Source organism: Nerophis lumbriciformis, linkage group LG28 (genome assembly GCF_033978685.3).
Source record: "Nerophis lumbriciformis linkage group LG28, RoL_Nlum_v2.1, whole genome shotgun sequence".
NCBI lineage: Eukaryota > Metazoa > Chordata > Actinopteri > Syngnathiformes > Syngnathidae > Nerophis > Nerophis lumbriciformis.
In genome coordinates, this window is record NC_084575.2 from 20569232 (window position 1) to 20583503 (window position 14272).

The 14272-nt window shown below is 38.6% G+C and overlaps 1 protein-coding gene across 3 annotated transcripts in view; it reads left to right on the forward strand.

Moving 5' to 3' along the window:
- cdh4 (cadherin 4, type 1, R-cadherin (retinal)) overlaps positions 1-14272 on the forward strand; it is a 651213-nt gene that overhangs the window by 571790 nt on the left and 65151 nt on the right. For all 3 annotated transcript variants that reach the window (XM_061923832.2, XM_061923834.2, XM_061923835.2), the window contains one exon: positions 5200-5337. In XM_061923832.2, coding sequence (XP_061779816.2) covers positions 5200-5337 — 138 coding nt within the window. The remainder of the gene's footprint in view (positions 1-5199; positions 5338-14272) is intronic.

Below are 14272 nucleotides of genomic sequence, written 5' to 3' on the forward strand. Positions count from 1 at the left end.
ATAAAGATTCCCCCTGTCACAACATTAGATACACCTACACTCTCTTTGATCAGGAATGACCAGAGAGATATATATATATATATATATATATATATATATATATATATATATATATATATATATATATATATATATATATATATATATATATATATATATATATATATATATATATATATATATATATATATATATATATATATATATATAATATATCTGTATATATATTATTCTGTACACATATTATGTATATATTCGTATATATGTTGGATTTTTTATCGCTATATTAGTCTATTTATACCTGCATTGTCCTTTCCATCCTTACACTTTCCATCATTGTAACTGAGCTACTGTGTTGAACAATTTCCCTTGTGGATCATTAAAGTTTGTCTAAGTCTAAGTCTAAGTCTAATATGTACAACCGCCCATCTTTGACGTCAAAAATGGCTCACTATTAAAAAAATACTCCGAAATACAACGTTCAGAGGCATCCAAAACTTTGTAAATTGTAACAACTTTTATTGGTCAGAAAAGTGGAAAACTATCATTGGTCCCCTTTAAGCATTTCACAACATTAGTTTAGAACAGGAGTCCCCAAACTTTTTGACTCGGGGGCCGCATTGAGTGCTAGGTGTGTGTGTGTGTGTATATATGTATATATATATATATATATATATATATATATATATATATATATATATATATATATATATATATATATATATATATATATATATATGTATATATATATATATATATATTCCTCACGCACTATTTGACTAAAAGAGTGCGCACTGTGTGTGATGATGTCACGTTATCGATGGAAAATGCATTTTTAGACAATATGATTTGCCTGAGCGCCTAAGAGACCCCGAGAGTAACAAGCGGTAGCAAATCAATTAGAAAGGGGAAAAAAAAACTTGAGACTTCCCGCGGGCCGGATTTTGGACGGCGGTGGGCCGTATTCGGCCCACGGGCCGTAGTTTGGGGACCACTGATCTAAGCTTTACCGCTGCCGGGTATTTTTTTCTACACTTTTATTGTAATATTTTCAGAATGTGTCTGTTCTATTTTTGGCCAAAGTAAGACAAAGAAAACAAAGAAGTTCTCTTTATTTTTTAGTTTCAATGCCATGATTTTAATAGTCCGGCCCGCGTGTGCGCAGATTTTCCTCCATGCGGCCCCTGAGGTCAAATGAGTTGGACACCCCTGATGTACAGTATTACAGTATATGTAACAGCTGCAGCAAAATTATTAACAAAAAAAGGTAGCTCATATAGAAGCGGTCGAACAAATAAAAGTAAAAACTTGAGACTTCCCGCGGGCCGTAGTTTGGGGATACATGGTTTAGAACAAACAAGTTACATGATCACAACGATGTCATCTAAAAATGGACTATATTTGGATAAAAAAATGTTCTAATTGACTCAAAACTCATTACACTAAAAATGTTATGTACAGAGAGGAGTCGACGGCACAGACACAAGGGAGCGTAGTTAAGCTCTATGATTTTATCATGTGTGTATGTATATATATATATATATATATATATATATATATATATATATATATATATATTAGGGCTGCAACAACTAATCGATTAAATCGATTAAAATCGATTATAAAAATAGTTGGCGATTAATTTAGTCATCGATTCGTTGGATCTGTGCGCAAAGGCAATTTAAAAAAAAATTGTTTTTTATAAACCTTTATTTATAAACTGCAACATGTACAAACAGCTGAGAAACAATAATCAAAATAAGTATGGTGCCAGTATGCTGGTTTTTTTTCAATAAAATACTGGAAAGGATAGAAATGTAGTTTGTCTCTTTTATCCGATTATTAATCGATTAATCGAAATAATAATCGACAGATTACTCGATTATCAAATGAATCGTTAGTTGCAGCCCTAATATATATATATATATATATATATATATATATATATATATATATATATATATATATATATATATATATGTATATATATATATAAAATAACGAAACAATAAGAATATAAACTAGAGAATGTAGTGTGTGTGTGTGTGTGTGTGTGTGTGTGTGTGTGTGTGTGTGTGTGTGTGTGTGTGTGTGTGTGTGTGTGTGTGTGTGTGTGTGTGTGTGTGTGTGTGTGTTTGTGTGAGACTGCGTGTGGTGATTAGCTGCTGAGTGTTACCGTAGTGTTGAGCTAGAGGCAAGTCCAAAAGGGGCAGGGCAGGCAAGAGGGTCCGTGAGACAGGCAGGTTGTTGGGGGTATAGCGAGGCGTCAAAAGGTCTGTGTCCAAGCGGGAGGTCGAGGATCGAGGGAGGCAGTCCGTAATCCAGAGGGGAACAAACAAGGAAGACGAGGCGCACAGCTCGTCACGCAGGAACAGGGATTTGCTGCAGGAACGACATGACACAGGAAAACGCACAATGACACACGGAGGGGAAAACACAGAGAGAGCAGGATTGCATCAAGCATGAATAACGGCTTACTGTACGTGAACAGAGGATTACGTTCTGGCCCGGAACGCAGGTCTGCACTGGCTTAAGAAGCCCAGGGAGATCATCAACCACAGGTGTGTTGAGTGCTGATTGCTTGTAGCTGCTTGCTGTCGCCGCAGTGACGCGTGCAGGTGCGCTCTTGGAGGCGCAATCAACAGAGCGCACAGATGAGTGCGCATTGGGAAGCGCCCGGGCCGTGACAAAAAACCTATTATTCACAGTCACACATTTGTGGTGGTAAGCTCACCTGTAGCATTTGCTGCATGGGGTAAACGAACGGAAACATGTCAGTGCGCCAACCGCCTATCCGCCACCACCAAACATTCATTCAAATTCATACACCAGTGTGAGCGGCACTGGGAGAAAAATGGATAAAATGTCTTGCCCAAGGACACAACAGTGTCTAGGATGGCGGAATCTGGATTCATGCCAGGAACCCTCAAGTTTCTGGATGGTGACTCTACAATCTAAGACTTTGATATATATATGATATCAGAAATTACTCATGTTGGACATAAGGGTCATGCCGTGAATCTCCCAAAGATATTCAATGGGGTTGAGGTCAAAATATTTTCCACACCAAAACCGTCCAACCATGTATTTTTGTACACAAGTTTTGTGCACTGATACGTTCAGAATAAAAACATCCTAAAATATGTCGACAGACGTACATTTGATTGCACATCATGGACTGTGGCATTCGGAGGCGGAGTCTGATCCCTCTCCTACATAACGAACCCAAACACACCACCAAGATGACAACTTCCAGGCTGAGGAAGCTGAAGGTGACCAAGGGTCCGATTACTGTGTGTCCCCAGACTTGAACGCAATTAAGCACCTGTGTGGGTGGAATCCTCAAGTGGTAGACGGATTTCAGTAAGAACTTGTGCAGCTCCGGTGAATTCCATGCCCAAGAGCATTAAAGATAACAATGGTGCTAACACCACTTTTTAACACTAAGCACATGTTGGACATGTTCACTGTGAAGCCTATTCTCTTGTGTTGTCGGATATTAAGACAATAATGGAAAGCAAACCTAGACTGTTTTCCACTGTAAAGCGAGTAAATATATGATGTATTTTAAATTAATTGAAACCTGTTTGTAAAAATATGTTCTCATTTTGAAATGAAGGGAGCTTTTTTTCTGTTTTATTTTATTTTTTCAAAAAAGCCAAATTACCTTGACAATGACTTAATTCATCAAATGAATAATAGACTAAAAAACTCCTTTGTCCCACACGCCATCAGACTGTACAACTCCTCTCTGGGGGAGAGGGGGGGACAAGGATGACAGGGGAAGCAAACCAATAACAATTTTTTTAAAAGTGCAATAACTTTTCATAATAAACTACTGCCTAGTTTCTCTTGTTATATTCTTATTTTTACTGTTATATTTGTATTCTTATTGTTGCTTTTTATTTTTTATTCTTATTGTTATATTATCTATTTTATTTTCATTTATACCCCCATTATTTACTTTTTACTATTTAAATTTGTTCTCAATTCTATACACTGCTGCTGGAATTTAAATTTTCCTGAAGGAATCAATAAAGTACTGTTATCTATCCATCTATCTATCTATCTATCTATCTATCTATCTATCTATCTATCTATCTATTTATCTATCTAAAATACGTAGAAGTGGGTGGGTGGGTGAGTGTGTTTGCTATGTACTATATAATAAAATGGTTGCTAAAATGTGAGAAGTGTGCTCAACTTTGTGATATACTATATTGTAGTTCCACGCCAGGTAATAGTAATACTATACACAAAATAAATAATGTTTGTAATTACTAGAGATGTCCGATAATGTCGGCCGGCCGATAAATGCTTTAAAATGTAATATCGGAAATTATCGGTATCGTTTTTTTTATTAACGGTATTGTTTTTGTTGTTGTTTTTTTTTTGTATTAAATCAACATAAAAAACACAAGATACACTTACAATTAATACACCAACCTAAAAAACATTCCTCCCCCATTTACACTCATTCACACTCATTCACACAAAAGGGTTGTTTCTTTCTGTTATTAATATTCTGGTTCCTACATTATATATCAATATATATCAATACAGTATGCAAGGGATACAGTCCGTAAGCACACATAATTGTGGTCCACTAATAGTACTAACCTTTAACAGTTCATTTTAATCATTTTCATTAATTACTAGTTTCTATGTAACTGTTTTTATATTGTTTTACTTTCTTTTTTATTCAAGAATTTTTTTTTTAATTTATTTATCTTATTTTATTTTTATTTATTTTTTTAAAAGGACCTTATCTTCACCATACCTGGTTGTCCAAATTAGGCATAATAATGTGTTAATTCCACGACTGTATATATCGGTTGATATCGGTATCGGTAATTAAGGGTTTGGTCAATATCGGAATATCGGATATCGGCAAAAAGCCATTTTCGGACATCCCTAGTAATTACTTCAAGCTGTTGTGTTACTGGGGATTCTGGTGGATAGTCTGACTTTTCAGCACCATGGATAGCGTCTTTATACTGGGACGTTTCAGTGCTTGTGTACGTGTTTTGTGAATATTGGAGCGGTGTAATTTTTTTAATTTATTTTATGTTTTCATCATTTTTTTCTGGTGTTTTACCCATAACCTTACTCGCTTCTCTCTCCACCGTATCGGTATCTGTAAATGTTTCTGAAGTTACACTTTTAATGTGACACGTTTCTCTCCCTTACTCTCTACAGAAAGTCTCCCAGTACACCATTATCGTCCAGGCCACGGATATGGAGGGTAACTTGAACTTCGGCTTGTCCAACACAGCCACAGCCCTGATCTCCATCACAGACATCAATGATAATCCCCCAGAACTAACAGTCAGGACGGTGAGTGACAAACTACTGTGTCATGTAGCGTGTCCACTTGGCTTTTATACAATGCAGGGATCTTCACCAGCAGGTACTGCAGGGGTGTTGGGAATTTGGGGGCTGATTAGACTTGTTTAAAGATTATTTTTATATATTTAATTGGATATATTTTTATTTTTTCACATATTAAAATGTCTTCAATTACTGATCACCATTACCGTATGTTCCGGACCATACGGCGCACCGGATTATAAGGCGCACTGCCGATGAGCCGGTCTCGTCAGGACTATTTTCATACAAAAGGTGCACCGAAATAGGGCGCATTAAAGGGGTCTTTTTTTATTTTTTGTTTTTCTAAATTTAAAACATTTCCTTGTGGTCTACATATCATGTAATAGTGTTTTTTTGGTCAAAATGTTGCATAGATTATGTTTTACAGACCATCTTCAAGCCGCTTTCTGACAGTCGCTTTAGGATGCACTGTTTTGTGGGCGTTTTTTATTTACGTTGCTCACCTTTGGCAGCGTCTTCTCCCCGTCATCTTTGTTGTAGCGGTGTAGCGTGCAAGGACGGGAGTGGAAGAAGTGTCAAAAGATGGAGCTAACTGTTTTAATGACATTCAGACTTTACTTAAATCAACAACGGAGCAGTATCTCCTCATCCGTGGCTCACTAGTGCAACAACGCCGGAAATGTGTCCCGTGAAAACCCGTCCGACCGGAACTCTCTAATAACTAAAGTTCCTCGGGTAAATAATGTAAACTCACTACACCGGTATGTTTTAGCGCTTTCATGGCGAGTTTACTGACAGATATAAGTAAGAACTTTACACTACTTTATATTAGAAATGGCCACAGCGAAGGATGAATGTCCCATAACAAGAAGATGGAGAAAATTAAGAAGCTTATTGATTACGGTGCGGCACGGACTACAAAGGCGGAGTCGCAAATTTTCAGGACTTATGCAGATCCCAAATACAGAATAGCAGGTACCAGAAGCTAAGACAAGTTGCTTTTGCATAATGTTGCAAAACAAAACACCAGATAATACCTTATACACACACTATAATAATACTTGTATGTTTAATGCACCGACAATCCATCAAGCGGTGCGGCTTCATAGCTTACTAAAGTCATACTAAAACATTTTGATGGATTTTTGAGCGCCGTGTGTAATGTTCTGTATTTTCAATGGAACATACAGTATACCATTTTGGTGTTGTTTACTTGAGTCATATTGCAGTGTACACGTATCTCTTATGTGTGACTACCATCTACTGGTCACACTTATTATTTCACCATGTACCAAACAAAATAGCTTCAAAGTCGGTAAGCACAACAAGAATTATTTCGTACATTAAGCGCACCGGGTTATAAGACGCACTGTCGAGTTTTGAGAAAATGAAAGGATTTTAAGTGTGCCTTATAGTCCGAAAATACGGTATTTTAGTGGCATAATCCAGCGGGGGAGACTGTTGCCTTTCTCCATGTGGCCCAAGATCTAAAATGAGTTTGACACCCCTGCTTTAGACGTTAAACAGGCTACTTTTAACCTATGGCAGTAATGTTATTAACCTGCCTTTAAATGTTTTACGAGCAGCACAACTTCACGCCTGGCTACCTTAACAACAGGCAGAGCGAACAAAATAACCTTTTTTTTAAATTATTAGTTGTTTAGATTCGTTGATTAGTCGTTAGAACATTTGTTGTTACTGGCAGCACTTATACAGTACTCTGGTTAAACTAAAATATATATTTTAGAGCAGAGGTCCCTAACCTTTTTTCCACCAGGGACCGGTTTAATGTATGCATTACTTTCATGGACCGGCTTTCCGCGTGTGGCAGATAAAAACAGCAAAACAATTAGCCTTTGGCTACAATCTGAAAGTTAAGTCTGAGAAAATGTGGTAGTTTATAAATTAACTAGATGAGGCAATTCCTGAAGGACTTGCATGTGAATGCTCCAATGCTGACAGAATGAAGTATGAATGTAAGAATAGTTTGAATGTTGGAATGTTTTGAATGTTGAAGCATTTGAATTTCCAGGAAAACCGGAATTTGATTTGGAACTTGGGAAATACTTAGTTTGAATGTCCAGGATGAGTGGAATATGTTGAAGGTGGAATAGTTTGAATAGGTTGAAAAATGTCGGAATTGTGGAAGTGTGAAAAATGGATAATTCATTTGGAATGGGGAAAATGTCCCTAAAAACTGAGAATTCTTGGAAATCCGGGAATTTTTTGAAAGGGAGCACACAATTCTTTAACAGGCTGAATATTTTAAAGTTGGAACAGTTTGAGTAGGAGTTAATAATAATAATAACTGGGATTTATATAGCGCTTTTCTAAGTACCCAAAGTCGCTTTACATGTAGAACCCATCAATCATTCACACCTGGTGGTGGTAAGCTACTTTCATAGCCACAGCTGCCCTGGGGTAGACTGACGGAAGCGTGGCTGCAATTTGCGCCAACGGCCCCTCCGACCACCACCTATCATTCATCATTCAATTCACCGGTGTGAGTGGCATCGGGGGCAAAGGGTGAAGTGTCCCGCCCAAGGACACAACGGCAGCGATTTTTTTGGATGGTAAGAGGCGGAGAACTTGGTGGAGTTGTGGAACTTTTAAAAAAATGTCCCATTCTTTTCAATGGAAAATTTGTGGAAATTTGGGGGGATTTCTGGAAAAGAGGGAATGTTTTGGAAAATGCAAAAACTATTTGAATGTTCTGAATGAGTTGAAATGGTTGGTGTTGGGATTTTTCAAATCGGTCGAGAAATGTTGAAGTACCGTATTTTTCAGAGTATAAGTCGCTCCGGAGTATAAGTCGCACCGGCCGAAAATGCATAATAAAGAAGGAAAAAAACATATATAAGTCGCACTGGAGTACAAGTCGCATTTTTGGGGGAAATTTATTTGATAAAACCTAACACCAAGAATAGACATTTGAAAGGCAATTTAAAATAAATAAAGAATAGTGAACAACAGGCTGAATAAGTGTACGTTATATGACGCATAAATAACCAACTGAGAACGTGCCTGGTATGTTAACGTAACATATTATGGTAAGAGTCATTCAAATAACTATAACATATAGAACATGCTATACGTTTACCAAACAATCTGCCACTCCTAATCGCTAAATCCCATGAAATCTTATACGTCTAGTCTCTTACGTGAATGAGCTAAATAATATTATTTGATATTTTACGGTACTGTGTTAATAATTTCACACATAAGTCGCTCCTGAGTATAAGTCGCACCCCTGGCCAAACTATGAAAAAAACTGTGACTTATAGTACGAAAAATACGGTAGTAACATTTTTGATTGAGAAATTGTATTAAGGAATTTCGGAAAAACCGGGAATTTTTCCTGTTCGAAAAACAACTTCTTCTTTTTTTTGTCCTGATTAAAAGGAATGTTTTGACAGTGGAACGGTTGAAATGGGTTGAAAAATGTGGAAGGAGTAATCGCCAGAAAAAAGGGTTTGAAAAAACTGGAATTCTGGGAGTTCCTGGAATTTTTTTTTAACTTGGAAAAAGGATGGTTTGGATGTGAAGGATGACTGAAATATTTTGAAGGGGGAATGGTTTGAATCGGTTGAAGAATGTGCAAATGGTGTAAGTTTGAAAAATGGTCAATTAATTTCCATCCATCCATCCATTTTCTACCGCTTATTCCCTTCGGGGTCGCGGGGGGCGCTGGAGCCAATCTCAGCTACAATCGGGCGGAAGGCGGGGTACACCCTGGACAAGTCGCCACCTCATCACAGGGCCAACACAGATAGACAGACAACATTCACATTTTGAATAAGAATAATGTCCTGGAAAACCTGGAATTCTGGGAAATCTGGGAATTTGGGGAATTTGTCAAAGGAAAGCCTGCCATTGGATGAAAAAAGTGGAAGGTAGAGCGTGCCAAAAATCTGGAGAAGAAAAAGAAGAAGAAGTTGAATAAAAAATACATGAATTCTGGTGTAGAAAACCATATTAATTGTGTGAATGCTTTGGAGCGTACACACAATCAATTTTGCTGTGCGGCTCGGTAGAAAATGTGTCACGGACCTGTACCGCTCTTTCAGAAGACAAGAAAACGACAAAAAATGACATTAGAGACAGTATGATAATAATGAAAGAACAGAATAGGTTGTGGGGTAAGAAAAAAACCCTGCTTGGAAAGAAAAGTCTTATCTTGTCTTCGGACTATCGTGGATGTTTAGACACTTTATATCTCTGCTTGTATCTGTGCCATGTTGCATGTACTGTAGCATACACACTCCACTCTCAGGCCAACCGCCCACGAGGATGAGATGTCTGTGCACCGGCGCCGAGCAGTTCTCTTTGATGGGTTGTTTGGAATCCTGAGATTCCGAGGAGAAACAGATGTTTTTTCGGCAGCAAAGCTTGCAGGAAGTGCATCGTCGTCACACACGGTGATCCCTGTCCCCTTGGCGTTACTGTCATCGCCGCATGCCAAGACAGTTCCGGCCACATGCTCTGATAAGAGCTCCCCAGATGTCGAAAAGCGAGAGCTCACTAAAACTAGCCTGACACTCCTCTCACAACTGCTTCATTCCCATCTGGCTACACACTCCAGTCCTCTCGCTAACAATCCGCCGCACAGAAGAGTTTTGTTGTTGACGATTTGCAGGACATGCACAACACTGACCAAACCTCTCCTTCCGTAAACAAGCAAATTATAATACAAACCCCGTTTCCAAATGAATTGGGAAATTGTGTTAGATGTAAATATATAAACGGAATACAATGATTTGCAAATCCTTTTCAACCCATATTCAATTGAAAAATCATCATAGCACTCTGGGAGTCGAATATATTGTACATACAAATTCACATATGCTCACATACGTACATAGGTACCTACGCTCCCACATACATACACAAATACAGTACATATTTACATACCTAAAGTTCGTACATCCACACGCACATTCAATATACAAACATACACATACTGTACATATACACTTACTGTACAAACACATATACACACTCTGTACATATACATTCACTGTACAAACACATATACACATTCTGTACATATACATTCACTGTACAAACACATATACACATTCTGTACATATACAAGTACATATGCATACATACACTCATGCACATAAACACGTTTCATCAAACATATACTAACGTTGTTGCCTTAGGGTAAACTGGGTGTAACACATGGCAGACTGACAAAGCTTAATCTATTGTTACTATAACAATCTACAAGGTTAATGTAGGTTGCTTCTCTTTCTCCCCCTCCATTTTTCTGCATTCTTTCGTATCTCAAGTTATCATTACGTATATGTATTGTTGCATTAGAACAACTGTATTGTTGATAATAAAGGTAAATGATTTGTATTGTTCATTATCAATAGCGCTATTTCTATTGGTATTTGTATTGATCCATTTGTAGTGTAATAATGCTCATTGTCATTTCTGTATTATTTTTTATTTTTCGCTAACTGCTTATTTGCTATTACTTTTACCATCATATTTGTACATGTCATATTTGCTGATGTTGCTCTATTGTTGTTGTTGTTGTTGTTTGCTGTTGTTGTTTTTGTCTCTCTGTCTAATCCCCCTCTTGTCCCCACAATTTCCCCCTCTGTCTTCTTTTTTTTCTCTTTCTATCCCCTCCTGCTCCAGCCCGGCTGCACTAAATGATAATATAAATACGTTTAATAAAGTCAAATACAAATAAGGCAACAAAAGAAGTATCCTACACTTCTCTTTTGTAAAGTAAATCTGAACAGCCGACATGGGCATCTACATCAACTATATGATTTGCCTGAGAAGCTGGACAGGACACAAAAAAAATTAAAAAATAAAATAAAAATAAAAAATAAAAATCATCATAGGTGCCCTTTAAATAATTTGCTTTTTTTAAACAGCTTAAAACACAAAATAGAAACAAACACACTTTTACAGACACACACACACACACACACACACACACACTATCTCGCACACAAACATAAAAAATAAAAAAACATCAAAATTTAAATGAGATGTAAAAGAATGTCCTGTGTGTGAGTGGGTGGGGTGCCTCCTCAGTCTTCATGACAGTCAGGAATGTTTTGGGTTGCACCTACGACTCTACCACATTGATCGGTCCTATAATTAGGGGTGTTGACACCCATTTGGCAACTTCTGTAGGAAGCTTGTTGGTTGTAGTCGTTCGCTGTGGACTTTTCGGCGTTGTCTGCCTCTGTTGTGGGGCAAGCGGGGTTTATCTGCATCTGTGGGCAGCTTGCTGGATAAAGTTAAAGGGGAACATTATCACAATTTCGGAAGTGTTAAAACCATTAAAAATCAGTTCCCAGTGGCTTATTTTATTTTTCGAAGTTTTTTTCAAAATTTTACCCATCCCGCAATATCCCTAAAAAAAGCTTCAAAGTGCCTGATTTTAACCATCGTTATATACACCCGTCCATTCTCCTGTGACGTCACATAGTGAAGCCAACACAAACAAACATGGCGCATAGAACAGCAAGCTATAGCGACATTAGCTCGGATTCAGACTCGGATTTCAGCGGCTTAAGCGATTCAACAGATTACGCATGTATTGAAACGGATGGTTGTAGTGTGGAGGCAGCTAGCGAAAACAAAATTGAAGAAGAAACTGAAGCTATTGAGCCATATTGGTTTGAACCGTATGCAAGCGAAACCGACAAAAACGACACGACAGCCAGCGACACGGGAGAAAGCGAGGACGAATTCGGCGATCGCCTTCTAACCAACGATTGGTATGTGTTTGTTTGGCATTAAAGGAAACTAACAACTATGAACTAGGTTTACAGCATATGAAATACATTTGGCAACAACATGCACTTTGAGAGTGCAGACAGCCCAATTTTCATCAATTAATATATTCTGTAGACATACCCTCATGTCAGCAGGCCAGGGAAGCTAGGGTCGATATTCTTCTCTTGATCATCTTCGGTGGCATAAGGGACGGTGTGAGCCAAGACATCCAGGGGGTGTAGCTCGCTCGTCTGCGGGAACAAACTGCCGTGCTACCGAGATCCTTTGTCCCTGAATTGCTCACACACTCCGGCAGATTCAATGGGGGTCTGGCGGCAGATTTCTTTAACTTTATCGTTGGAAATGCATCTGCTTTGAGTATCGCAGGATATCCACACATTCTTGCCATCTCTGTCGTAGCATAGCTTTCGTCGGTAAAGTGTGCGGAACAAACGTCCAATTTCTTGCCACTTTCGCATCTTTGGGCCACTGGTGCAACTTGAATCCGTCCCTGTTCGTGTTGTTACACCCTCCGACAACACACCGACGAGGCATGATGTCTCCAAGGTACGGAAAACAGTTGAAAAAACGGAAAATAACAGAGCTGATTTGACTCGGTGTTTGAGAAAATGGCGGATTGCTTCCCGATGTGACGTCACAATGTGACGTCATCGCTCCAAGAGCGAATACAAGAAAGGCGTTTAATTCGCCAAAATTCACCCATTTAGAGTTCGTAAATCGGTTAAAAAAATATATGGTCTTTTTTCTGCAACATCAAGGTATATATTGACGCTTACATAGGTCTGGTGATAATGTTCCCCTTTAAAGTTAAAGTCCCAATGATAGTCACACACACTAGGTGTGGTGAAATTATCCTCTGCATTTGACCCATGTTCACCCCCTGGGAGGTGAGGGGAGCAGTGAGCAGCAGCGGTGGCCGCGCTCGGGAATCATTTTGGTGATTTAAACCCCCAATTCCAACCCTTGATGCTGAGTGCCAAGCAAGGGAGGTAATGGGTCTCATTTTTATAGTCTTTGGTATGACTCGGCCGGGGGTTTGAACTCACAACCTTCCAGTCTCAGGGCGGACACTCTAACCACAAGGCCACTGAGCAGGTCTTAAGGCTGGCAGGTGGCATTTAGACACCACCTACTCCGGTGATGACTCGGCAACGAATGCAGATGGCTTTGATCTTATCGGGAAAAACCCACTTGCAGAGTTTTGGGTCTAGCCTTGCCATTCAGTGGGCATTTTTCTTCCTCGCTGTGTCTTACCGCACTTCCGGTGTGGGCCGACGGTCACACACGTTAATCCTGCTTCAAAAAAACTAGTGCCGTTGAAAGGAAATTAGCGCTAACTTGTTATTATCGTGTTACGTTGACAAGCTTAGTTAAAATCATTCTAATCTATCACTTCTAAAATATCTCCTTTGTGTGTTTTATTTTCCTTTCAAACAACAGAGGCTGAAACAAATCATCATTTATTAAAAGAAATGGCTTCAAATTGGAAAGATTGGATGAAAAATTGTCCGTCTTGTTTTCATTTTTACCACAATGTTCCGAGTTGGCTGGCTGTGACCGTGATTAATACGTGCGTCATCTGACCGGGCTATCAAAGGAGTACAGACTCAAATGCTAAAGTATCTAAATACCTGAAAGAGGACGAGGACATTTGATTTCTGTTCCATGCTTCCCTCTGCGCTCCACTTTGACATGTGTTTAAAAAGCAGCAGAGGCTGGAACAAGCGAGTGTCTGTGATGTGAAAAGTGACAGTGGGGTTACACTCTGGTTCCTTCAGCTGCATCCAACTTATTTATCACACCACTGTGAAGCCCAAACAGTCATTTCAATCAAACTGATGCCTGCTGATATCAAAAGATTTGTTTTGCGACACCTTTTCTTATATTAATTTTTTTGTTGGTTTAGATTTACGCGTTTCAGTATTTATTTTTGTATTTTGTTGTTATTCTATACCAGTGACGTGCGGTGAGGTTGATGGCTGGTGAGGCACTGACTTCATCACAGTCAGATTTACAAACATATGAACCCTAAAGAGTATCTTATTCACCATTTGATTGGCAGCAGTTAACGGGTTATGTTTAAAAGCTCATACCAGCATTCTTCCCTGCTTGGCACTCAGCATCAAGGGTTGGAATTGGGGGTTAAATCACCAAAAATGATTCCCGGGCG